The 27,907-nt window shown below is 42.2% G+C and overlaps 1 protein-coding gene and 1 long non-coding RNA gene across 5 annotated transcripts in view; one reads left to right on the forward strand and one right to left on the reverse strand.

The window, feature by feature from the left end:
* Nucleotides 1-5,099: 5,099 nt before the first annotated feature.
* Nucleotides 5,100-6,535, reverse strand: LOC309326092. The gene is made up of 2 exons (XR_014150134.1): nt 6,076-6,535; nt 5,100-5,923 (listed from the first exon to the last, which is right to left on the reverse strand). It is a non-coding gene; the product is annotated as an uncharacterized lncRNA (long non-coding RNA).
* A 206-nt stretch (nt 6,536-6,741) lies between these two features.
* Nucleotides 6,742-27,907, forward strand: part of GALNT11 (polypeptide N-acetylgalactosaminyltransferase 11) — a 30,180-nt gene continuing 9,014 nt past the window's right edge. Inside the window, exons 1-7 of one of the 4 annotated variants that reach the window (XM_081834359.1) lie at nt 6,742-6,919; nt 10,233-10,309; nt 17,498-17,830; nt 20,304-20,427; nt 23,118-23,284; nt 23,397-23,522; nt 26,894-27,143. In XM_081834359.1, coding sequence (XP_081690485.1) covers nt 17,536-17,830; nt 20,304-20,427; nt 23,118-23,284; nt 23,397-23,522; nt 26,894-27,143 — 962 coding nt within the window. In that variant the 5' untranslated portion in view covers nt 6,742-6,919; nt 10,233-10,309; nt 17,498-17,535. Of the gene's footprint in view, nt 6,920-7,250; nt 7,382-7,587; nt 7,607-10,232; nt 10,310-17,497; nt 17,831-20,303; nt 20,428-23,117; nt 23,285-23,396; nt 23,523-26,893; nt 27,144-27,907 lie in introns of those variants that run through there. The other 3 variants (XM_081834358.1, XM_081834360.1, XM_081834361.1) reach the window with 3 other exon arrangements.

The raw sequence follows: 27,907 nt of genomic DNA on the forward strand, positions 1-27,907 counted from the left end.
TGGACTGGTCATGTTGTTCGGATGCCTGATTATTGTCTTCCAAAGCAACTACGCTATTCCCAACTCAAGAATGGAAAGTGAAATACTGATGGACAACAAAATAGGTTTAAAGACACTCGCACGGCAAATAAAAAAAAAAGTAACATAAGTACAGTGGTACCTCAGTACAGTGGTACTTACAGACGCTTCAGGTTACAGATGCTTCAGGTTATAGACCCCACTAACCCAGAAATAGTACCTCAGGTTAAGAACTTTGCTTCAGGATGAGAACAGAAATCGCATGACGGCAGCGGGAGGCCCCATTAGCTAAAGTGGTACCTCAGGTTAGGAACAGTTTCATGTTAAGAACAGACCTCCAGAACGAATTAAGTTCTTAACCCGAGGTACCACTGTACTGTTAACTGGGAAACACTGGCCTCTGAGTGCTCCAATTGGAGAACAGCCTTTACCAAAGGTGTTGTGGACTTTGATGAAGCCTGAACTCAGGGCAAAAAGGAGAAACGAGCCAAGAGGAAGACACGTTTGGCAAACCGTCACCGTGATCAACTCCCACCCAGAAACTTATGTCCCCACTGTGGAAGGATGTGTGGATCCAGAATTGGGCTCCATAGTCACTTATGGACTCACTGTTAAGACCGTGTTCATGGAAGACACACTTACTCGGCTATGTGTGATTGCCAAAGAAGAAGAGAAGAAGTTTGAATGAGTCATGTGTGCAGAGGATCCAAGGCACACCGTTTTTGCATGATTCCCCCTCAGTGGGACTGGTCCTTTAGGGCAAATGGGATACTGCCCCACCAACCACCCTGCCTTCTTACTTACTACTGTCAGCCCAAGGGTGGCAGCATTGAATGCCAGCTTCCTCCTCCTTCATCCCAGCATTTTCCTTGTAGAACTCACCAGGGAGGAGAGCGGCAACAAAAGTAGAATTAGTTGGCTCCAGCTTGTCATTGGCTTCGGCTCCACCTGCTGCCAGGGTCCCAGTCCCCCACTCTACCGGCGCCAAGAGGTACCAGCTGCCACTGCTTTCAGCACATCTCAGGAGCTGAACAGCAGACAGGCAATTGCTTTTATGGTTTGACCCATAAGAAATGGGTCGCAGAAATTTTAAAGTGTTATTTTGGGTACTTTGCAATGATGAAGGGAAAAAAGGATGATTCATCCTGTTTCACTCAGGCTACATCAGAGCTGCTCTGTGGAAGAGAAACCCATTAGTACTTCAGCTTGAGTGGATCTTACTTAACATGCACCTAGTAAGACCAGAGCCATCGCTTGCTGATATTGTGCCCCTGGCAAAACTGTCCAGATTACACCCCCTTGCCACGGACAAATTAGCTCTTCTTTCCGCCTCTCCTCCAACCCTCCCCCATTCAATTCACCTTCTATTAAAACCTTTTCTTATGAGGCAATAATCAATATTTTTATTTATAGACATATTTATGGACATATTTTGTAGCCAATTTTGCCCCTCCACTTGCGCCCCCTCGCCACCCCCTAGCTACGGTCCTGAATAAAACTGGAGTGCTGCAGGCAGTATGGAAAAAACACACACACACCAAAATGCAACCTTAGGAGGAAACCACAAAGTTTCCAGAATCATTTTTAAAGCTGTGATTATGTAGTTGCAGAGGAACTCCAGGCATTAATGGGACAATAAGAGCTATCAACGCAGAACTTTCTCTTAGCTCATGATCAGCCTCCTTCTGTGCTGTGTTGCTTTGGAGGTCCACCTAGTGGATATATCAGGGGTGGCATCTTACCAAAGATGGAAGAGGAGAGTATTTATTGCATGTGAGATTGGCGGAGCAGTGGCAAATTTTTGAAGTGCGAAGCTCATAACAACAGGAAAGTAATACTGCAATTTTGTGACACAGGGATAGTCAATGGGGGGCCCTTCGGATGTTGATGCCCTACAACTCATCATCCTTGACTGTTGGTCATGTTAGGTGGTCTTCGTTTACTCTCACAAGCAGTGGTGAATTTTGGGCTCTCAAATTCTACACCATTGTTGGGGCACCCCCTGCAGCATGGTGCCCAGTGCCCAAACTGGTCACGCTACCCTAAAGTTGTCATCACAAGCCAAGAGGGGCAAGGAGCAAGAGGACATCGGGACAACCTCATTCCTGCAAGAATCCTGTCCACCTCTTCAGGTTGCACCAATTGAAAGTGGCCCCACAGCTCATGAGCAGCTGGCACTCTGAACACCTTCACTGTATCCATTGCAACTGTGGCATCAAAGGCAGCATGGATGCAAGCAGCTTTATCCTAAAAATAACTCACAAATGCGTTGCATTTATTAGAGGGGCACATTGCTCCAATTTCCAGACTGAATCTAACTAGTCCACGCACCATCCAAAACAGCTCTGCAGGGCAGTTCACTGAGGAGGCAATGATGGCAGAAAAATCCTGCCTTTATGTAGTCCTCTTAATCGGGCAGCCCTTATATAGTTCCCTTAATTGCCTGCACTTTCATTACATGGCTTGGGATCCAAGTCTCTTAAGGACTGCCTTCCTTCCTGTACATAAATTACATCTTTGTAAACTGCTTTGAGGGGTTTTTTACAATCAAGCGGTATACAAATTTTGTGAAAAAATAAAACAAATCTTCAAAAATAAAATAAATCTTCAAAGGCCCTTCTCTGGGTTCCCCAGTCTCCTGAAGCCAGCTAGCTGCAGACTGGAGAGAAGTAATTTTCTGTAATCATAGAATTGTAGAGGTAGAAGGGACCACGGGGGTCATCTAGTCCAACTCCCTGCAATGAGGGAATCTTTCACCCAACATGGAGCTCGAACTCATGTTCTTCCCAGGGAGGCCCACTTGGTGCCATACTTCCTTTTTGAAACTTTTGATACCATCTGGATTGGGGGCAGAGTCCTGCCTCTGTTGAGCCTTTGGGTGTTGTCGATTGTAATACAGTATCAAAATAATAATAATAATAATAATAATAATAATAATAATAATAATAATTTATTATTTATACCCCGCCCATCTGGCTGGGCTTCCCCAGCCACTCTGGGCGGCTTCCCCCAAAAATATTAAAATACTGTACTACATCAAACATTAAAAGCCTCCCTAAACAGGGCTGCCTTCAGATGTCTTCTAAAAGTCTGGTAGTTGTTGTTCTCTTTGACATCTGGTGGGAGGGCATTCCACAGGGAGGGCGCCGCTACCGAGAAGGCCCTCTGCCTGGTTCCCTGTAACTTGGCTTCTCGCAGTGAGGGAACCGCCAGAAGGCCCTTGGTGCTGGACCTCAGTGTCCGGGAAGAACGATGGGGGTGGAGACGCTCCTTCAGATATACTGGACAGAGGCCGTTTAGGGCTTTAAAGGTCAGCACCAATACTTTGAATTGTGCTCGGAAACATATTGGGAGCCAATGTAGGTCTTTCAAGACCGGTGTTATATGGTCTCGGCAGCCGCTCCCAGTCACCAGTCTAGCTGCCGCTTTCTGGATTAGTTGTAGTTTCCGGGTCGCCTTCAAAGGTAGCCCCACGTAGAGCGCATTGCAGTAGTCCAAGCGGGAGATAACCAGAGCATGCACCACTCTGGCGAGGCAGTCCGCAGGCAGATAGGGTCTCAGCCTGCGTACCAGATGGAGCTGGTAAACAGCTGTCCTGGACACAGATTTGACCTGTGCCTCCATGGACAGCTGTGAGTCCAAAATGACTCCCAGGCTGCGCACCTGGTCCTTCAGGGGCACAATTACCCCATTCAGGGCCAGGGAATCCTCCACACCTGCCCACCTCCTGTCCCCCCAAAACAGTACTTCTATCTTGTCAGGATTCAACCTCAATCTGTTAGCCGCCATATTGTGTGTTGTTGAAGTTTTCAGTCGTTTTGATTGTTTGTAAGCTGCTCTGGGAGTCAAAATACTAAAAGGCAGGCCATAAAATAAAGTAATACATGTACACAAATCCACCAGAGGGCTAAATCTGGATGGAACAGATCTCAGTTTTCTGAGTTAAGCCAATGCTAGATGGTTCAAGATCATTTTATTCTTATTTATGCTTGATTCTGCATAGGGGATGGGGTTAGGAAGCAACAGGTGGGACTTCAGGCCCTACCAAGGGTAAGGGCTGGGGGGGGGGCATGGTCCCACTCACCCTTTCTTAGTTCATTGGGACAGCATTCTGCCTTGCATGCAGAAGGTCCTGGGTCCAATCTCTGTCATGTTTAACCAGGATGAAAAAATCCCTATCTGAAAGCTTTGAGAGCTGCTGCTAGGCAGCATTGATGGTACTGAGATAGATAGACTGGTGGTCCAACTCAGCATGAGGCAGCTTCCTATGGTCCTAAAATATGCAATACCAGGCCCCAAGTCTCTGAACCAGGAAAGATGGATTAAGAATACCCACGATGCAACTCCTTCTAATGCTGCTTTCTTGCTTTTGTACCAGGAAAACAGTCCAGCAAAGCAAAAGGTGGCTTCCAACAGAGAGACTGTTGTGGTTATTAAGGACAAATTGTACATGCTTTATATTATTGCTTTCTTTCTAAAAGGCTCTGAGCATATTAGAGGCTGTTTGTGCCTTAGCAACTTTTCTAACACACATTGCCCTCAAGGTGCTGAACAGTTAACAGATGGAAACACTGAAATGTTCTGCCCTCTAGAAACTGTGCAGGAGGTTAAGTGTAAGAGATTAGTGGGGGGAGTGGCTCTTTATTCCCATTAATTAATACAGTTTCTTGAATTGCATGTGTTCCTAAGCTGCCTGAGCATGAGAGCATTAAAAGCATGCATTCCTTTGAGCAAACACTGCCTTCTGAACAAGATTAGGGTCCCTGCAACACCCAATTAATGTGGGTGCTGTCAAGCCAAGCTACATTAAGCCATGTGGAGACTATGGGATCTTATGAAATGTTTAAAGTGCTTGACATTTAGTACTTTTTTCACAACAACTGATTCGCTTCTTAGGTTTACTAATTATCATTATGAAAAAAGTAATCATGGTCTTTCAAATAACCTATGCCACAAAGGAATCCGCCCCCCAAAAACATTCACATTTAAGGCAAGTGTTTTCTAAAGTTGTGAGAATGGAGGCGTACTTTTTGTTGATTAAAACTCTGCCTCCACATTATGTAGATCAACAGCTGAGCCCATTCGCAGACCCTTAAATTTTATTTTTCATGCTTACGAATGAAAAACTTACATTGACCATAGTCTTCTTAGATGACACCAACATGGTTGGGATCTGTCTGTCTTAAGAGACAGTGGAAAAGTGTGCCTTCAAGGGTGAAGTTTGAGAGTTACAGCACCTGCTGTGGCTATAGAGACCGATATGGGAGAGACATGTTTTGTTGCAGCTGGGGCAGATGAAGGTGCTGGTGCAGATACAGTATGCCCAGGCGTTTCTTCTTTCTGTGCTCCTCCTCTGGTCACTGCTGTGGATACATGACCTGACCTCCAGGCGCTGTGATCATCTTGCAAGGGTTTCCCACAGGGTGGGGGGTGTTGCCAGCCTTCATGTCACATTTGAAAACATCTTTGTAATGCAGAGTTGGTCTGCCAATGGGCCTTGTGACTGAAGCCAGCTTTCTTTAAAGTATGTCCTTGGGGATCCAGCCACCTTCCATTCTGTGCTCAGCAGACGTCGCTGAGACAGGAGTGTGAACACACTGGGAATGTGGGCTTGGGGGAGCACATCTTTCTTTGAGACTCTCTCCTGCCACGTAATGTCCAAAATCTTCCTGACACAGTGCATGTGGGAAATTGGAATCACCATTAACCTGATACAGGAAGCCTCACCACAAGAAAGAAACCACATCTATCACACTAGGGAAGAGAGCACAGAACTGGAGATTAGGGGTTGCTGCAAAGGAAGATGAATGCCACACCCAGCAACCACAATTGTCTCCTCAAGCCTTTGAAGTCATTTTTACCAATGCAACTGAAGTTGGTTTTATGCTGTTCACAGCCACTTTCTCTCTTTGTCAGTGGCGTAGCGTGGGTTGTCAGCACCCGGGGCAAGGCAAGGAATTTGCGCCCCCTAACCCGTGGATTTGCGCCCCCTAACCCTAACCCCCAGATGTTGCGCCCGGTGCAGCCGGCCCCCCTGCACCCCCCACCCTACGCCACTGCTCTTTGTGTTGGTGGCATAGAAATAAATAAATAAAAAGTTGCTGCCTTCCCCTGTCAGAATCCGGCCCCCAAAGCTGTCATTATGAGGGAATCTGGCCCCCAAGGAGGAAAGCCATTTCTCACCTCAGGGCCGGAGGCATAAAGGTACAAACAGCCAAAAAGACGATATCTAAAACAGCATTATAAAAAACTATTAGTAGAGTACTTGACCTCTTTAAAATGTAGCAAAATAAACAAGAGTGGATATTTCTTTCTTTCTCTCTTTCCAATTCATGCAAGACCTCTGGGAGAGTTTCTTTTGCGTTATTACTTCACGTGCTGTGCACCAGCCGCATTTCCAAAGGCACCCTTGGATTGAAACCAAAGCCGTGGGCTGGGCCGGATCTCCCGCCTGCCTGCCTTAAAACTTGCCTGTCCCGCCGCCCGAGAGAGAGCGAGCGCGGCGGGGGAGGGGAGGAAGGCAGCAAAGAGCCCTGCCTCTCGTGTCATGGCGACGCGCACCACACGCACGCACGCTCGCGCCTGCGAACAAGCGAGCGGGACGTCACGTGGCCGACCGTGCCCACTAAGCGGCCGCGGCGAGGCGGCTCGCGGAGGAGCGGTTTGTTCCTCCCCCCCCTCACCCGCTTCCCCGCTCCTCCGGCTCCCTCCCACCTTCCCGCTGACGGTTGGTGCCTCGCGCCGCTGCCCCCCCCCCTCGCGTGCTCCCCTCAGAGAGCCGTTGCCGCCAGCGCCTCTCTCTCTCTCCCTCAGGTGAAGAGGATGGTGGCGGTTCCGCCGAGTCGCGCTCCTGAGCCCCGCCGCCCTCCAGCAGCCGCGTCGCACGGTGGCCACAACGCGGGTGAGTCTGAGGTACCGGCAGCGGCAGCAGAGACCTCCTCCCCGCCTCAGGAAAGCTCCCTGAGGCGCCCGGCTGCGCTTTTGGTGCGGACGCCAGGCCTGCTCCCGGGGCGCCGATTGAATGGGGGAGCCTCTCGCCTTTCTCCTACCCCCGCCAGCAGCATTCCTCCTCGTCCGGAGTCTCCTCTGCCGTGCCACGCTCGCTGCAAAGTCAGTCAGCCCGTGAATTAACGTCCTGCTTCTCCCCGCCGCCCCGCCCCCCCCCCCGCGGCGTTGTCAGTGTTTAAATGTTAACGGCATCCTCCAACGTTCTTCTACGGAACATACCTAACTTAGCAAACGAAGGTCGGTTTGGGGTGCGCGCGCGCGCTCTTGTGTTTTGGGTCCGGCTAACCTGGGTTACAGTCAGCGCCGGCGGGACCTAGGCGTGTGTAAAACGTGCAAGGAATTGCGCTGAATCTCGGTGAGCGAGGAGAAACTTGGCCGGGAGGGCCCGGGGAGAGACAGACGCTGGCTCGGGAGCCTGGTAATCTAAATTCCGAAAGTGGGAATAGACGAAGGAGGGAGGGAATCGGTTCTTTCCTCCCGTTTTGGAGAGGGCAAATCAACCAGTCAATCAATCAATCAATCAATCAATCAGTCAGTCAGTCAGTCAGGGGGACGTGCACTTAAGGCAACAGTGCATCAGGTGAGTGAAAATATGAGCAGTTTTCGCAGGCCAGTTGTTGCCTTCCTTTTTCCTCTCCTGCTTGCCGCAGTGCCAGGAGGTACCTTTTCGAGATCTCCACATGCAGGTTAGGTAGGTCCCTCTTTTGTACGCACTGTGCGATGGGGAGGTGGAAGATCAGTATGTACAGTATGCAGAAGTGTGGGGTTGTTGTGTTGTTGTTGTGTTCCTTTCCCTCCCACCTTTGTAAGATATTGGACATTGGGAAACTGGAGTTGAAAGATTTGTGGGTGACATATATATATATATATATATATATATGTGTGTGTGTGTGTGTGTGTGTGTGTGTATATATATATAAAACACCAGCTGCTTACAAGTTCTTGCAACTACTGAGCAAGATGGTTTTGCTCCTTTGAGATGCTCTTTTGTGCTACCTAATGAATGCTTTCAGCCCGGGTCAGAATGTGGCAGTCTATAAATCGGCAGCTGAGAGAAAGCCTCAGTCCAAAACACACTTTTTCTGGGAGTAAGACCCAATTAATTCAGTCAGACTTGCCACTGAGCAACCGTTAGAATTTTATTTGTTTGCTGATCATAATGTAGTGAAGAAAGTGGAACAGGCATTTCTAACATGAGTTGTAGAAAAGGAGAAACAGCTGTGAACCAGAATTTTCTGTATACTGAAATGTATAGCATTCTACTATGATGACCACATCATAGATTCCCTACCATTGTAAGGCAAAAGCGAATGTCATGGTGGAAGCTCTCTTCAAATTTGTACAGATTTTGATGTTTAGAATTTCATCCCTGCTTCTATAGGAATGATATGTGGTAGTAATTTTTAAGTATAAGCAGGGCTTTTTTTCAGCCAGAACTCACCGGAATTCAGTTCCAGCACCTGTGAGGTGGCAGAGCACCATTGCTATTATAAGAGAACAAGGGAGGCATTTATGGTGAGTTCTGGCATCTCTTTTTCTAGAAAAATAGCACGGAGTAGAAGTATCTGAAGTAAGTTTTCACACTTTTTTTATTGGTAAGAGTTTCTTTAAGCCCTGGTTAGAAGTTTTGTATAGCCATGGGTTATTGCATGCTTTTAGTAGCCACAGAAAAATATTCAGTTTATTGATCAAAATATTCCTATGCACTGTAGCTTCATGCATGTCTACTGAAAACTGAATCCCATTGACTTTAGTGACACTTACTCTCAGGTAAATGTCTATAGGATTGTCACTTTAGGCATCTTTCTATTGTGGAAAGTTCAAGCTTAAATAACATTGGAAATAATGTTTTAAAAACTCCCATTGTGTCATGTTATATCTGCTATGGAATGCCCTAACTCCTGAACCTTGTTGGCTGGAAAATAGCAACAGTGTGAGGTAGGAGACAGAATAGCTCCATTCTTAACATATCACATGACCTGGATTTCTGTGCTTCAATAATCCTTGCGTTTTCCTTGGCACAAGTTAGTGCGGGAGAGGGAGTTGCTTTACTTTGCTCAGGAATTTAATTACTACTATGTTGACTAGGTTAAGCAACAACAATCCTTACTATTATTTATCACAGTTACAGTGTTGAGAATTGGCAGATGATTAGGATATCAACAGTGAATCAGAAAAAAACTTTCATTTGTTTCCTTAGTATGTTGCAATTGCATCCTGTTATTGTAGTGCAGACATTTGTAAAATGTGGATTTTACAGCCCCAGCGTGCATGTAGGTGAGAACAATGTATTATTATTTTTATCATCACTGTCACTACTAGTGAAGTGTTGCATAGGTAGTGCCCTTTTATTGTTTTTGGGTGGTATTCTCATAATTGAAGTATTGTTCATGACTGAACAATTGTTGTGGAGAGTGTATAGAAGGATAAAGTAGGATATGGAAAGGAGAACCATTCTTCAGCCTCTGATTGCTGCAGTAATCCAGCTAAACCCTACAAAGTCTAATCTTCTGGCAGAGATGGGTTTAGTACCATGTTGATTAAGTACTAGTTATTGAAGCAGGGGATAATATAGGGAAAATTACAGAACTGACGTAGGAAAACTTATGTGGGGGCTACGTTCTAGAGATTGTGCCTAAAGCCAAAATTGTGTATAGTCAAAACATATTGGGTTTAGCGGTGGATGTGATTGCCAGTTTTTTTTTAATGTGTGTGCATGTGTATAGTTACAGTAGATGCACAAATAAATAACTGAATAAACAAATAGAGTGGTTTACAGCTGCTTTGTTAAATGTTTAGGCTTCTACCTTCCTCAATAACCCATTTGTTATTTCAATTGGATGTTGGAAACCAATAGTACAGTTTTAAAGAGGCTTAAGATGAAACAATTTTAGCAAGACAAAAGTGGTATGCAACCATTTCTTTTTTAAAAAAGGAGAATTAAAAAAAGTGAAGGAAGCGATAGTATTGCCTCTACAGTTTCTTCATTTCCATCAGCTTACCAAAGTTATAGAATTGGGAAGTGCATTCTCTCCAAAGATGCTGTTGCTGAAACAATTCTGATCTGAGAGGGGTAAAAAAAGAGTGCAGTTCTTAAGTTATTTAAAGGCTGGTATATGCATAGATTTAAGCTAAGATTGATAGTTCACCTTAAGTAACAATCTTAGAACTTTATTTATTGATTGCATTTTTAATGACCGTTCCAGTTTTTCAGCTTTTAGAATGCGGAAGAAGCAGAAAGCCTTTATTTTCCTGTGTTTCACTCAGTGAGGATGATGCCACAGTAAGCGAGTCTATATTTCACAACTCTATTGATGCGTTTCACCTAGATTGGAGTATTGCTCAGATTCCTCTTCTATGGTGCTAGATGGAAAATGAACATGACCTGCCTTTCTCGGTAGTAGTATCATGCCTAGTCAGTTCCTTTGTTGAGTTCAAAACCTGTAAATCAGGGGCACCAACTTGAATAAAATATTGAGGGCTGGATTAAGCTCGCACACACTCCCTCCACTTTGTGGAGGAAAACCTATTTTGTTTAACATTGTTTTTGTGTTTTGTTTTCTAACTTTCTTTTGATATATCTGATTGACTGCTGCCCCCCTTTTTTTAATACAAAGAAAGCTAAAATTCTATGACCTCTGCTGGCATGGGGCCCAGTGCACCTGTACCCCTCTCTATCTCCCAGTTGGTAACTCTGCTTGGAAGGGTTTAGAAGCTTTCACTTCAGCTTTTGGTTCTGGCTAGGCATTTCTTCTGCTGTGAATGGTTTTAGTGGTGTTTTAAGAGACAAACCTGTCTTGATGCACCTCTTGGAAGTGGTTCCACTTTCCCTCACCTTGATCAGTTCATGGTCCTCTAGGCCTGGTCTATCAACCGTGAAATCTTTTATGTATGCCAAGAAAAAGGTCTATCTGCCTCACATTGAGACATGTGATCCTGTTAGGCGACATTTAACCAATCTATTATATTTCAATCCAGCAGCTTGGTCATAAAACTTTTAGTAGCTTATTCAGTCTGATCTGTGATGGTAGCCAAGTATTCTTACCTATTGTTGTGGAAAAAATACTATAGATACTTAGAAAATTTTAGCAGTAGCTATAGTAGGCTATCTTAATATATTATAAGGTTGCCTGAATATCTGTTTCACATGACTATAGACAGCTTTAATTTTCTGTTTCTTCCTAACTCTCTTGAGAATGTTACATTTCCTAAAAGCATGCATGGGTTGCATAAAAGTGTTTAGATTTAAGTTTTATATTTTGGGTAGGATAACAGACATCCTTGTTATCACCATTTAAGCCATGAGCACCTTTGTTTTCTACAAACCTTAAGCTGTTATTCTTTTAAGGCTAATCAAAGTGCTTATGTAAACCGAGGCTATTTGCCCCAATCTAGGTACCTACAGCTTTCAACTATTTGGGGAGCTTCCAATTACTTTGTAACCAGACTATAGCATATTATGGCTCTTTGGAATATAGAACTGTTCAGATTTTTATTAGTCAGGTTTAATAATGAACCGCCTTTCCGTTTGTCTCATGTTTGGGGGGAAATGTTGACAGAATCCTCATGTCTGCAAAATCAGTGAAAGTTTTAGAAAAGCTAGAAGTAGTTAAAACTCTGTTGAAGCAATGATGTTTAGAATGGAATATAGTCATTTCACCATAGTCAGAATTGGCAGTATCTTTCAGCTAAAAAAGAAAGAAAACATGGCAACATTCTGATGGCAAACTCAATTTTTGCACTCAGGGAATTAATTATGGGTTGTGAAATTTGTATTTCACGTTGGTAATATTTTTTACTTGAGTTGTATAAGGCAAATAAAGCATGGCTTGCGGCATGGAGCAAAGACTATATGCAACATGGTATAAATCTATTTGTACCATACAAGTGTGGAAGTCAGTGCTGGACATGGGACTTGGATTCCTAAGCATCTCAGTCTTCACTTGGTAGTGGTGCCTGCCCTGTGGAACGCCCTTCCATCAGATGTCAAGGAAATAAGCAACTATCCTACTTTTAAAAGACATCTGAAGACAGCACAGCTTAGGGAAACTTTAAATGTTTAATGCGGTATTGTGTTTTTAATATTCGATTGGGAGCCGCCAAGAGTGGCTGGGGAAACTCAGCCAGATGGACGGGGTATAAATAAATTATTATTATTATTATTATTATTATTATTATTATTATTATTATTATTAGACCCCTTTAAGAATGTGATGGTAGACTTGCTTGATCTTCATAAGAACAGAAGAAGAGCATGCTGGATCAGACAAAAGGCTCATCTAGTCCAGCATCCTGTTCTGTCAGTGGCAATCCAGATGCCTGTTGGAAACTTGCAAGCAGGATATTAGCATAAGAGCACTCCTCTGTTCCGCAGTTTCCAGCATCTGGTAATCAGAAGCATACCACCATGATGGCAGAACACAGCCATGATGGCAGAGCACTGATAGGCTTATCCTCCATGAATTTTTCTAATCCTTTTTAAGACCATCCAGGCTGGGGACCATCACTACTTCCTGTGGGAATGACTACAATTGGAGTATAGTTCTGATCTTCTCACTTTAAAAAGGGTATTGAAGAGAACAGGTTTGGAAAAGGGCAGCCACAATGATGGGGCAGCAAGTCCTGTATGAGGAAAGGCTACAGCATTTGGGACTTTTTAGTTTAGAGACTGTTGTGTAAGAGGTGTCTTCTGTTACAGTGGTGCCTCGCAAGACGAAAAGAATCCGTTCCGCGAGTCTCTTCGTCTAGCGGTTTTTTTGTCTTGCGAAGCAAGCCCATTGACGGCTTAGCGGATTAGTGCTATTAGCGGTTTAGCGGCTTTTAGTGGCTTGGTGGATAAGCGGCTTAGCGGCTTAGAAAAAGGGGAGAAAAGGAAAAAAACCCCGCAGGAACTCGCAAGACATTTTCGTCTTGCGAAGCAAGCCCATAGGAAATTTGTTTTGCGAAGCACCTCCAAAACGGAAAACTCTTTCGTCTAGCGAGTTTTCCGTCTTGCGAGGCATTCGTCTTGCGTGGCACCACTGTATTGTGTCTTCTGCCATACAAGTGGTATCTTGTGTAGAGATGCCTGATGCTATTTTTTTCTTTAAATAGTACTGTTTAACTGAGATGGTCTGAGCAATTTGGTTTGGATGCTGCAAACACTATTTTCTTGAATCTGTTTTTCTTGAGCAACATAAAGGAGGAAAGGGATATTTCGGACCTCTGCGTCTCCCAGGAGAAAGAGCATCAAGTAGAATTAGAGTAATATGGCAAACAAGAAGGATACTACCTTTGGAAAGGGAACATTGAAGCTGAAATAAAATAGACAGGTTGAAAGAAATGCATCTGTTTTGAAGATATCAGCATTACTTCTTGGACTTCATGTTTTGACTAGCTTGCTTATAACTGTCTCCTGTGTCGATTGTGATATGTCATTGTGAATGTCATCGCTGTATCATGATCATACCAGAGAAATTTGTAGAATTGTATATACAATCAAATTTTAAGAGTAGCTGTATTTTTCCAGAGTGGCACACAAATTGCCCCACCTTTAAACCATTTTTATTATATTTCACCATTACTCCAAGGAACTCAAGGTGGTTTACATGCTTCTTTCTCTCTCCATTTTATCCTTGCCAACACCCTTGTCAGGTAGGTCAATCCTAAGATAGTCTGTCCCAAGGTCACCCAGTGGATTGCGTGGGGATTTGAATCCTTTTGGGAATTGACTGGTTTTAATTAAAGGGCTGCTGTGCTTTTTATTATAATTATTGGTATGAAAACACCAACTAGATTATGCTGTAACTACAGGGCACATGCTTTTACTACATAACATTGTCCTCTGCCAGCGTGCACTTTAATAGAGAAAGGTCAGTACTTGTTTTTTTCACTTTATTATTCAGAAAGCGAATCTTAAAACTGTCCAGCTGAGATGTGTGTATCTGCAGCATTCCTTTACAGCTCATTTAACCAAGTGCTATGGATACAGTTTGAAGAAACTCTGGAAGACGACTTAATTTTTATAGGTACACTGGATTACTTGTATCTAGGAAAGTGACCTTGCAGTCCCTTCTTGTACTACAGTACTGGTGAGGACAAAGTGTCTCACTGTTAATGACCAGCAGCTAATACTGGAAACTTAGTGTGTACTCCTGTGCATGTCTGTTCATTGAATTTAGTTTAAAGGGGCTTAGTCCTAAGTTGATGGATATAGGATTGCAGCCTTAGCTCTCTTCTGTTCAGAGGACCTAAATTCAGAGGTCATAGCATATATTATTTGCAATATTGCAGCATGTATATGTATATATGCCAGTGCAGGTTTGTGGGCAAATTAAAATTTGTGGGAGGCTGACGCATCATTGCCACTGCTTTTTGCAGCATGGCCTATAAGCAAAATTAAGAATAAATTTCAAAATTAAGTAGGAAGGGGCAGGAACTGAACATATTTCTGAACTGGTTATGACATTCTCATAGGGAATATACTGTTCTTTGTTTGAGAATTCTACTGAGTGGCCAACATAGAGAGGCCATCATGTTTGTGCTTAATTACAATATACAATTAAGTAATTACTTTCCCCTCCCCTTCAGTTACACAAGGAATTACATACACCTGGCTCTGTTTTTCTCCCTCTGCAATCCACAACACTTGCACCTCAAACTCAGGAATATTTTCTGTAGTTGCAACTACACAATAAGTTAGTAACAGAGACTGGTGACCCGGAGCTTGGTATGATCCAGGGTCTTCCCACCTCACCTGCAGCAATCCCTTGTTGCATTGACATGGTGTTGCAGTAGTTCTTTCTGACATGGGTAAACAAGAGTGAAGTGGTGCAGCACTCAAGTGAAGAACCAGACTTTCTGTGTGTTTAAGAGAACAAAGCTTGAGAACCCATATCTTTTCTCCTGTAGGATGAGTTGAAATAGAGCTAAAGTTGCTGACTTTTCAGCCTTTCCTCAGTTCAAAACATGGTCCCTGTTAAAAATTAGTGGTTGTGCTGCAAATATTTTAAGCAGTTAGGCTGTAAATGTTTAAAGTTCAGATTACATTTGCTGTTAATGTGTCTCAACCTGACATTTCCAGTGTAACTTTACTTGCTTAACATGGTATTTGTGCCATTCTTTCTTTGCGTCTCACACTCTTTGCTCCAAATGCTGAGGGCCAAGATTGGAGGTGAAGATCAGTCTGTTTCTAACAGTTGAATTTGCAAGTAGCTTGTTAGTTTTAAAAAAGGAAGGACTCACTGGCTGAATACCTTTTTTTTTTTTTTTTAAATAATATTTATTAAAGTTTTCCAATTAATTACAAATTAATAAAACATCCAATTTCAAATCTTTTTCCAATTACATCCTTTCAGGACTTCCCCTTCCCTCCCCCCCTTGTATTCCAAATCTCTCAAATGATCTCAACAAGTTCTTCTCCTCAATTCAAACTTGTTATCCTTAACCCCAAAATTTTTTTTTTTAAAAAAAAACACACATTATTTTCCATTCCCCTAAAATCGGCTTATTCCCACCACGAGTTCCCCACTTTAGAATACCATGTAGATGTATATAGCCTAAATAAAACATAGTTTACGCCTTTCAGGATTCCACATTTCCCACCCCCCCTTTTCCCGGTTGCGTTCCCAATGTTCCTCAATGTCCGATATTTCCACGTCTCTCTAAATCATAGTCCTTTGCCAGTCCTCTTTAGTTTCGAATGTCCAATCATGGAAGGATTCTGTCTCAAAGAGAGGCCCATTTTTTCCATCCAGATTTTTATATCCAGGAGTGAAAAACTCCAAATTATAATCCTTAAGCTTGTCAAATCTGGATGTCCCAAATGTCCCCACTTTTGACTTGGTCCAATTCTTGTTATTTTGTTGTTCTTATTGATCACACTGCTCTTTCTATTTCTTTCTGTCCCTGTTTTCCTGCACAAATGTCCTAATTCCAAAAGTTAGTTCCTTTACAGAGGCTTGTTATTCAGAAACAAAACATTACGTCAAGTTCCTTTCATTCCACAACAGATGATTCCATTGTCTTCTTCGGTGTAGTGGCCTCTGTAGTCATAATAATGTTCCATTTCTGCAGTTTCCCAGGAGATAAACAGTTCAGTTCCAATTTCCAGCTAAAACTTGTAATATCCCTCGGCTCCTCTAGGTGGATTGCAAAAACTGAGTTCTCTTCCAGATCGCATCCATTAGCCCTAGTAACTTTGTAATCCTTATTTAAAACAATTTGTATCCAATTTATAACAAATATAACCAGCAAAGTCCTTGTAACATAGTCTCTATCTTATTTTCCGCTTTGACAGCTCTTTGACAGCTGTCAAAACTTGCCTTTCTCCTCTCCAAACTCCGTCATCGATCGCTCCCGGGGTTCCAGGGGGGGTTGTTTTTAAGTCCGAATTCTACTTTCCTCCTCCAGCTCAATCTCATATTCTTCACTCGTGAGGTTAAAAACTTGCCAAAATGATGTTACTCCGATCTTAGTTATCCGATCCTTTGCTTTGACCCTTCTACAATGGAGGGGGTGGCTGACTTCCTTTTTTGCGCCTCCCCCGCTCGCTCCGAAATTTTTAAAATTTTTGTCCCTCTTTTTAGTCCAAGTTCCAATTACTTACAGGTTGTTCTTTTAGGTCCGAATTTTCAAAGGAAGAAGCCAGCGCTCTCCGCCGAATGGCATGCGGCTTCGCACGGCAGGGATAGCAGAGGACTCAAAACACCACGCTTCTCCCCGGCACCCGATCCGTAGCCTTTAAAAAGGCTCCTTCACGAGTCGGGAGGGCGCTAACGGTGTCAGCCGAGTCTCCATGTCCACGGCCCCCGTGGCCGTGGTTTTTAAGGGTCCCCGCATCGCCGGTGTGGTAGGACCCAGCCCCTGCCGTGCAGGCTCCCTCCGGAGCTCGGAGGGAGTCCGCCATTCGGCGATGGCGCCGACCCGGAAGTCGGCTGAATACCTATTTTAATCAGGTTCTGAAGCAGATTTTGCAAGTCCTGAGAAGGAATTTAGTTATCATTAACCACTGTTAGTGCCGAAGCAGATACAACACAAAATGTTTGTTAAGTCAAGGGCAGTAGGATTTTTAAAGGAGACGGGAGGGAGTATTAGTTTTTGAGAGTGATGCTTGATTTACAAAAAGGAAGCCAGAAGTTTATCCAAGATAGAGACATTTTATTGAGATGCCCACAAGGCATTTGAGAATGTAACCTTATTATGTGGTGCTTTCTTTGTAGAATATTTGCAATGATCATTTATGTAAAAATACTGTTAATGCTTCACTTAAAATTTCTGTATCCATTGCTGTTCCTTAATTTTATGGTAACTTGGCATACTGATAAGTTGATGTATGATTTGATGCTTTTGTATAGAATGAAAAATTGTCATTCTCAAGACATTATTACAGTATACGGTTAATTTAAAATAGATCATTTTCTGAAAGGCCAGCTTTCAGGAAGAGTCTTGTAATTGGAAATCTTACCCTTTTCTCTTTTATATATTTTTTTAGGGGATTGAGAATGTGCTAACAACAATGCTAGGATTACAATGGGAAGTGTCACACTTCGCTATTTCTGCTATGGCTGCCTCTTCACATCTGTGACCTGGACACTTCTACTCTTTATTTATTTCAACTTCAGCGAAGAGACCCAGTCTTTTAAGAATGTGCCCATCAAGGGGCTTGAACCTCAGAAGCCATTTCCTAAAAAGATCTATCCCCGTTTTGTCCATGGGCCAGTACACATACCTGAAGCTCACCACAGATACAGTAAGAACAGGAATCCATTGGGAAATGCTGCACAGGATCCCATCAAGGGGGATACTGAGATGTCTCCTGAAATGGGTAAGTGAATAGTAATTGACTGCATTGAAACTCATATTGGGAAAAACAGATGTGAAGTGCTTCTGTCTTCCTATGTAGTTTCAGACAGGAAACGAATGGGAGCCCTAAATTAGAAAAGTGCTTGCTCTTGAAGCACAGTGGTTTACCCAGATTAGTAATTGCCAGACATATATATTACTAATGAAAAATGCAGAGGCAATTCAATTAAATCTGCTATTTTAATAAACCATTAAAATACAAATAGATCTTTGTCTAGTTTAGTGCCAAAATATGCTAGGGATATTTTGCCATCTGCACACAAATTATCATCTGATAATGTAATCAGACTTGCTTTATTTATTATATGAAAGCCAGACATTCAGGATAGTGTTCCTTATGAATCACATTCTACAGTATTAGGGGTACAGCTTGGTCTGAAATGTATTTGGTAGAATCCACCTGGGTCTGGATTCTGAGGAGGCCTTTGGAAGAGCAAGATTCTGTAGGAATCTGTATTATAGGGGAACAGGAACCTTGAGGAACCCACAATCTTTGAGGGCTTGCAGAATCTGCCAGCTTCAAAAAAACATCCCAGCCAAGGAACTAAGTGTCCCCACATTCTCTGCCCACCTCTTTCTCTCATAATTGAAGGTGGTGGTGGGCCAGTCTGGAAGCCCAGAACTGGCAACAGTGAACCCCTACAACGGCTCACGTAGCCGCTTATGGTCTCTTTACTGTAGTTCCACCTACGATAAGGGGAAATGAGTGTAATCCCTGGAATAAGACCTAACTGAGAATGAGGAAGGGGCTTAGCAGTCACTACTACAGAATTGTGTAGCCTCTGTCTGGTGTCTTGTACTATAGCACCTTTCTTCACGGGTACTCTGCACCCGGGTCCCAACCTCAATTTCCTTCTTACTTCCTCAGGGGGAGGAACCTATTCAGCATTAACTAATGCATGTAGAATGCTATTACTGCATGTAGCTCTCAGAAACATATTTTTGTCCAGTAGGTTTTTCTTCATGAAATTGGAGAAGCTAAAAATTCTTATTTCCCTTTTTGATCACGCTTTCCCTGAATGCTTGCTTTGACTGTTGGCTTTGACTGTTAAGAAGATTAGGTTACATGACCCATAAGCTGTATGCAATTTTAGTTGCAGCAAGGAGAGAATATGCTTTGTAAAATAGGGAGGAAAGCTTAGAATCATTTCCAAGATGCATTCCCTCCTTTAAAAAGAGTCTTTTTCTAGAATAGGCAGGGCCCAGGTTCATTCTCCAGAGTTTTCAAACTAAAGGTGCTTGTTTCTAGTCCTCAGGTGTGCAAGAATAGGTAAGAGGTCACAAAAATAATAAAGAATTTGAACTCATTGCATGCTGCTTTCTAAACCTTTGTACTATACCCCCCACCGGTTTGATTTGATTTTTCTTTTTTGTGCTGCATCATCCACCGGTTTCAATATGTTTAGTGAAAAATAAAACAAACTAGCTGTAGTCTTCTGGCCTGAAAATTTTAACCGCAGTATGGCTGTATATTATGGACAAGTGTTGTTAAGGATGTACACATAGATGTGTTTTCTGTACAACTGGAAGATCTAGAAGGAGCAAGTTTTGAAAAGAAAAGGGAAGAGAAGAGAAGAGAAAAGAAAATTGGTGTGGAGTATTCTATGCCCTTTGATGCCATTTTGTCCTCTTTGCACTGTGCAATCTGTTCTTTGCCTACTATGTTCCTGCCTGCCATATGGGCAAGTGAGGTTAACGAGTGGTTAGCGTGGACTAGGTGTATTGAATCAACATGCAAACACAGCCATGTCTCCTCCTCTGAAATCCCATGCATCTATATCACTGGGGACTACTTAAAATTATTGAGACCAGCTTTGCAAATTGTGTGTGTATTTTAGCCTTGTGCCTCCTACATTCTTGCTGTCCTTCTCCCCCACTCCCTCCTGCCCCAAACAGCAATACAGTGGTACCTCGGGTTAAGTACTGAATTCGTTCCGGAGGTCCGTTCTTAACCTGAAACTGTTCTTAACCTGAAGCACCACTTTAGCTAATGGGGCCTCCTGCTGCTGCCGCGCCGCCGGAGCACGATCTCTGTTCTCATCCTGAAGCAAAGTTCTTAACCTGAGGTACTATTTCTGGGTTAGCGGAATCTGTAACCTGAAGCATATGTAACCTGAAGCGTATGTAATCCAAGGTACCACTGTATTCCAGCTACCTCTTCTGGCTCTCTTAAGACTTGAAAAAAGAGCTTCATTAGTACCATAGTCGTATGGTAAATACTGCACAAATATTGCTATAAATGCCTTGAGCTTATATAGGCCATCCTGTTTAGCAGTGAGACCTCCTCATTTGTCTTTCCCTGGGCCAGGAAATGAGTATGGGGCAGTAATTTGAATTGGAATATATCATTAGCTGAACACGTAAGTTTAAGAAGTTGATCATTGGCAATACATGAATTAGACAGTGAATTGATTTTGGCACATTCTCCATTGCAGGTATGATTTTTAATGAGCAAGACCAGGAAGTGAGAGACTTGGGCTATCAAAAGCATGCTTTCAATATGCTCATCAGTAACCGGTTGGGATATCACAGAGATGTGCCAGACACAAGAGATGCAAAGTATGTTTCTGCATGTTCTCGATAAAGTGAATGCTTTCTTTCAAGAGCCCAATGGTGAAGATCTAGCAAAAAGGCCAACAGAATGATGGGCAGTGGGAAGGATGGGGCTTGTATGTTGCAGCGATGCCTTTGGCAGTGTGCCTATATATATTCCTACATATACTGGGGGGGGGGGGGAGATTCCATTAGGGAGCTGTCTAGCTGCTTTGAGAAGGTGAACATGGAAGGAAATAGCACCTAAAGAAAGGGTTCAGCGCTTTGCAAAAATGGCTTAGTCCTGCAGAAGGGGAAAGTCAGAGGGTCAAGCATGGGAGCATCAAGCATTTTACGGTGTTTGTAGGCATGCATATGGTTGGTTTAAATTTTAATCAGAACTACAACAGGGGAGGCACTTTTTGCATTCCTGTATGGCTCCTCTGAGATGGAGTCCAGGGCACTTCATATTGTGAGTGGAGTGCATGCTATACATCTGGAACAGCAACAGTCTTAAGTGTATTACTTTACTTTCTCCCATAGGATTCCCCCCCCATATTTTCTTCATGGGGGGAGAACAGCTTTGGCCCTTCCCCCAAAATCTGGCAGCTGATTTATTCCCTTCACCCAATAGAACGTGACTCTTTGAAAAATGTCTATTTCATAGCCCTGTCCTGGGTTCTATTTCTTAGCCATGCTAAAGAGAGAAAAAGGATATCACATGTGACATTGTAGTTTTTTCATAAAGTAAACATTTTTCTTCCAGTCCTCTACAGATTTAAGGTCTCCTCAGAGTTGTCGAATGAGCATATTTCCCCCCAAATAGAGAGCTGATGGAAATGAGAGAGGATGAGAAGTAAGAAATTCAGACCATACCAGAAATTATATTAAGAAAGGGAGCGATTCAGAAATAACATGGTTTTGAAAATAAGTTCCTTTTTATATTTACATTGGCAAAATATGCATAACATGTAGAATTGCTTGACGGTTCTTGCTGTGCAGTATGCAAGTCAAATATGTATTTTTCTGTTGCTTAAAGTGCTTAACTTTGGCTGGATTGTGCCCTTTGTGTGTGAAGTTCTTTGCAATGTAAAATCTGATAATCACTTTGGCATTGCTATCCATACAGAATTTAAAAATTCAGAACCAACTTTTAACATATGCATGCACAAAAGGCTGTCTTCCTTTCTCTTGTAATGCAGCTATATATTGTGTACCTTGAGAAACCAATCTTTTCATTTCAAATTAAATATCCAGATTCGTGAAACAGCCCTAATAGTTGCAGATCACTGAATATTTTGTTTTTTGAGCTTTGATTTTGGCTTTGTCATGATCCTGTTGTAATGTGTAGGTTCAAAGATCTCACTTAAAAGGCCTTTATCTCCTTATTAGGATAGAGTGAACATTGAGTTCATTCTTGACATCATTCTGTGTTTTAAGTATGGTTATGCAAGATACTTTGCAAAACTTAGTAACCTGTATAATTTTCTAGAAGCAATATTGGAGAGAAGGAAGGAAAAATATAGCTCCCTACCCTGCTTTCCTTTGATTCAGTGTTTAATTGAGAATTCCTCGGACTCAAGCTTAACTGGAAATTAGATATACAATCTCTCTCTCTCTCTCTCTTTTTTTTTTGCATCATTACTGTTACATATTCTCTCTAAGCTATAGAATTGTAAGAGGTTCTGTAATATAGGAGGCCCTACTTGTACGTACAGGGGTCAGTAAAGGTAAAAATGAGCCGTGGAAATTGCTGAATATGAGGAATAGCTTGAAGAATGGGAAAAGAATGGAATAGAAAGGGAAAGATATTTGGGTCTTAGAAAGACATGCAAATGGACAGGAAAAAAAGCTGTGGAGAAATTTAAAGAATAGTGTTTAAAGTTTTATGGAACAGTAAAGTAGGGAAGTAGAGAATTAAAAGGGGAAAGAGCATATATTCTTTGCATGCTGAAAATCTCTGAATCAAGTACTGCCACCTCTAGGTATCACTGGGGAACACCCCTGTCTGAGATGCTGCTGTAGTTGGTGTGGAGTATATTGAATGAGATGGATCAGTGGTCTGACTCTGTATAAAGCAGCTTTATGTGTTTGTTAGGAGGATATCAGGATTAGAAAGGTATCGCAGTGCTGAAAGAAAAATTAAATGGGGAAAGGAGGATGTTGAACGAAATGTAAGGTGAAGAAAGGGCTATGAATGGAAGGAGCAGAGGAAGAAAATGAGTGGGGTGAGGTGGGGAAAGGACTGGATTTTGAATAACTTATCTGTGGAGGCATTAGAGATAGGATGACTGTGTTCTCTAAATTCCCTGTTTTCATTATCTTAAAAAAAAAGTTAGTGGACAAATGTAATGCAGAGGAAGAAATGTAAAATATGCAGAGTTCAGTTTCTTCAAACAACAAGCACGCACAGTAGAAGGATAAATCTGCATCCTCTACAGAAAACAAAATCCTGTATTCCTCAGCAACTCAATTGCCAGACTGATTCTATGATTCTATAATTCCTTTTTTAGGTGCCAATGAATCACAGGGCATATGGTTTCTTAAACTCATGAGTGAAAGAGATTCTGTGGGGGAAACAGCTACACGCATATTGCATGGTTATTATAAAAGGGAGGGTGCAGCTTCTATTTTGGTATTATATGGGGTGTTCGTGAAATATTAACAACATTCTTTGAAAACCATGTGTTATAATATGTGCTTTTTCTTTCTTGCAGGTGTAAAGAAAAAAGTTATCCTCATGATCTGCCCTATGCTAGCATTATAATTTGTTTCTATAATGAAGCATTCTCTGCCTTGCTTCGGACAGTGCATAGCGTTTTGGACCGCACGCCATCTAATCTTCTCCATGAAATTATCTTGGTGGATGACAGTAGTGAATTAGGTGAAAGACTCTTGCATTATATGCTAATTTTGTGCAGTGTAGTCTAAGGATACTTGGACTACTGACAGATTACTAAATGCCGTCTTACTCCCCTTGCCTTTTCTTACTCTAGCTGATCTGAAAGAAGAATTGGATGCTTATCTAACAAAAAATCTTCCGAACAATATAAAGCTAGTCAGAAATGAGAAGCGAGAAGGGCTAATTCGTGGGAGAATGATTGGAGCTTCCCATGCTACAGGTAATGTCCTTTATATCTATGAATTCATGCAGTCCCTTTGTTTGTTCAGTACTTCTAAATCATGATGGTTTGTCCAAATTGCTTGTGACTTTAATACATTTAATGAAGAATAAAGAAAAATATGAAACTTCTCATAGTAAATGCTCCTTGATCAGCTTTCAAGCAAAACAATACTACTACTACTACTACTACTACTACTACTGCTACTACTACTACTACTTTATAATTTATACCCCACCCATCTGGCTGGGTTTCCCCAGCCACTCTGGGCAGCTTCCAACTGAATACAGTGGTACCTCGGGTTACAGACGCTTCAGGTTACAGAGTCCGCTAACCCATAAATAGTACCTCGGGTTAAGAACTTTGCTTCAGGATGAGAACAGAAATCGTGCTCCGGTGGCAGCAGGGGGCCCCATTAGCTAAAATGGTGCTTCATGTTAAGAAACAGTTTCAGGTTAAGAACGGACCTCCAGAATGAATTAAGTTCTTAACCCTAGGTACCACTGCATTAAAAACACAATGCAGCATTAAACATTAAAAACTTCCCTAAACAGGGCTGCCTTCAGATGTCTTTTAAAAATACATCATTAAAATGAACAAAAAATAAGTCAGCAAAATACATAGAACATCCCTGGATTCAAAAGCAAATAAAAGTCTGTTGCTGAGAAGACCACTGTTAGTCACAGTTAGTAGATAAGAAATATAATTCTCTCACTGTCTCAAATTTTAATATGTATGCTTCTTCCTGTTATTTCCTGATGGTTAAATATTCTGTAGGTAGTTGTCAGCATCAGTATAGAACCTGAATACTTGTGAAGGGGTCAGACTATAGTGAACCACCATTTGGAAAATAGGGTATACACTCAAGAATAGTGTAGTTGGCTATCTCTTCTCTATTTTAACTTACTTAAATATGGAATCTCTCTTGCTGTCCAGGATCATCCCACTTCTGCTCATGGTGAGGAAAGCAGGGAAGGGGCAAATCTGAGGTTGGCTTCTAATCTTGAGTGTATTAAGCCTGGGAAGTAATGTTATAACAATCCCCTTGTTATAAAAGGTTTTTATTTCGCCATAATATGTACCAGTTGTGAAAACCAGGGTTTGTGAAATGCAGTAAAACAACTGTGGCTTGTCTTTCTTTCCCCAAAAGGGACTAACTTATCTGGCCCTAGCTTACTACATGTAGGTTGGCAGTTAAATTGTTTCCATTATGACAAGGCATCTTATTAAAGCTGTTTACAAATACCCCATTCATACTGATTCACAGTCATCTCCCCAGAGAGATTTGTTGTGGCTATAACATTTAATTAGGTTAAAGCATCTTTTTGATAATCTTTATAATCAGCCTGCATTGTGCATGAACAATAATCAGTGTTGAATCAGGAAAGCTTGTGTTATAATTTGTAATGATGATCTAAGCTCCTCCTAATTAATGCGTGTTAATCATCTACATTAATGCCGTATAATTACATTGAAGTTCCGAACATGCAGCAGTACTTGTTCAGCTTTACTATTTGAGCTCAGTGCTGCAGCTTGTGAATAGCTTCCCTAAGCTATACCCAGTGAAGTAGGAAAATTTTATAGCTATAATTGGAACACCTAACTGCCTTTTTAGAATGGAATTTCCTGAGTTTCTGGTTTCCAACCTTGGCTTTCATTTAGGAATAACTTCTAAGTTTTTATTGGGCTTTTTAAAACTCATAATTGCATCTTTTTTACTGGCTACCCCCTTGGCCTTGTTTATGACTCATAATTGTAATGGATGACTCTTATGATCATTAGTATAGTTTTTATCATTTTAGCCTCCTGAGAGCATTCATGATGAAGGCTGTGGGATACAAGTTATATAAATAATACTCTTGGCGATTCCACACCCGCCCCGCCCCCAAAATCTGAAGGATGCTATAACTTAATTTCCCTAGAAAAAGTACTTGATATAAGAAATGAAACTATTAGCCCACTTATTATTACATTATTAGTATCCAGATGATTGCTACAATTTAGGTCACCACCCTCTCATTCCATGTGTTTTCCAACAAGACAAGGTCTGTGGCTATTTGAGTTGTGTGTTTGTAGTTATTCTAAAATTGATCTCTTGAACAGGAAGAAATCCTATTTGAGGCAAGTTTTGAGTATTAGAATGTGTTCTGACATTTGTATTATAATGTGTTTGGGGGTGTCTTCTGTCTGATCAGGTGAAAATTGATTTAAATGTCATGGGGGACCTTAACTGACACCTGAAGAGGGGGTGGAGATAAAACGCTCATTATGCATAGAAGGGTAGAATATATGCATTATCTGACTGCTGGCTGCAGGTGTAGAATTCCTAGTTAGACATGTGATTGGCTAAGGCCAGACCTGGGGGGGAGGGGCGCAGAAGTCAGCCCATGTTGGTTGGCGCTTGGTGTTCATAGGGAACAGCCCATAGAAGAAGACAATAGAGGAGGAGCTGAGAGGAAGGCAGCATAGTTTGGTGGCCAAAGACTTGCTGGGGTAGGTGAGTCACTTGGCTTACTGAATGAATGAGAGGGATCTGTCTACAGCACTGAAGCAGAAGAAGTGAGAAGCAGTTTGGAATGGTAGGCTCTGGTTTCCGGGTGGAGAGTCAGAGGAAGATGACAGGACAGGACAGCAAAAATAAACCTGCACTTCAGTCCTCACTTGGAGTATTTGTGAGGGTTAAGCAGGATGGTGTAGATACAAGGGCAGTCTGGCAAAAGGGTTTTAACAGGGTAACCTAACTGCTTCCTCAGAGCTGCCATGGTTTAATAACGGTAGTGTAAAATAAGCAGTTGATATTTAAAGTGGCAGTAACAACTTAGCAAATGCATACTTATTTAAAGAGAGAGTACTATGCTAAAGCAACCACATAAGCTTGTGCACTACATACTCTTGTAGTAAATAAACATTAATATTTTTGTAAAATATTGTAGTTATCTGTCAAGTTAAGGGTTCAAAGGGGTAAGTGATATTATATGGTGGTTGTAGTACGAGTTTAGGAAAACCATTGGAGTGGAAGTTGGGGTTTGTTAATAGAATAAGTAAATAATCACACACACCCTTTCCCACTGAAGTTTGAAAGGCCCAATTCTTGTATATAGCCACATAGATGGGGGAATCCCTCAAAATGTAATCATGAGATAATCCATCCCAAGTGTAGTGTGATAGAGTTTTGCCTTTTTAAAAGAAAGAAAAGTGGAATTACCTGGATGTAGCAAGTACTTGAGATTTCCCCATCAGGCTGCTGTGTTTCATATTGTTCCCCTCTCTCTGCTAGAGTGGAATATGTCTAGAATAATGAAAATATGTAACTCTGACTCTGATTGCCTTGCTTTTTGTTCTCTGTTCTTATTGTGCTTCTTTTTTCTCAGGGAAGGTACTTGTGTTTCTGGACAGTCACTGTGAGGTCAATGAGCTGTGGTTGCAACCTTTGCTGACACCCATCCAGGAATCACGGAAAACAGTGGTTTGTCCTGTCATTGATATAATTAGCGCTGACACGCTTACCTACAGCTCTTCCCCAGTTGTCCGTGGAGGGTTCAACTGGGGTCTGCACTTTAAATGGGATCTTGTTCCTTTGTCAGAACTGGAAGGCCCTGAGGGAGCCACTTCTCCAATCAAGTAAGATTTACTTATTTATATTATAACCCACACTGCATTGTTCACACAGAGTGAGAAACATTAAAATACAATAAAACAATATTTCATTTAAAGACAACTTTATGTAAACAAAGACAATAAGCTAGCAGCAAAGCTGCTACATAATATGCTATGTAGTAAGATACCTTCTCTAAGTACCATATGCTAAAGAACATACCATATTATGAAGGGAGTACCGTATATGCAACCATGTGCTCCTTCAAGGAAGGGGAAGATAAAAAAAGTGGGGTACAACTGCTTCAACACTCATCTTTAGGTCTGAACACTTAAACTGAAAAGAAGAATGAAGAAAAGGGATAGCCAATTGATGCAATGAGCTGTACTAGCAAATGTCAATAATTTTCTTTGGAGAAATCTCTTTCAACATCTAATTTTTAACAGGAAAGTTGAAACCAGAATTTCAGCAAAGCTGTTAATGAGTTGATATCAACATATACCGTATTTTTCGTTCCATAGGACGCAGCGGCCCATAGGACGCACCTAGGTTTTTTGGGGGGAAATAAAGGGATTTTTCCCCCCCTTTATTTCCCCCCCCAAACCAGGTCGGGGAATCCAAACCAGGTCAGGGAAGAGCGGGATGGCGGCGCTGCGCCTCCCCGCTGTCCCCTGAGCTTGTGGGGCTGCCCGATGTCTGCCCGAAGCGCAGGGTGCTCTGCTTCAGCACGCCCTGCGCTCTGTGCAGCAGGCTGCTATCCGCAGCCTAGGGAGCCCTGCGGGAATTCCCG

The sequence above is a fragment of the Podarcis erhardii genome (assembly GCF_964252035.2).
Source record: "Podarcis erhardii genome assembly, chromosome: 12".
NCBI classification, from domain to species: domain Eukaryota; kingdom Metazoa; phylum Chordata; class Lepidosauria; order Squamata; family Lacertidae; genus Podarcis; species Podarcis erhardii.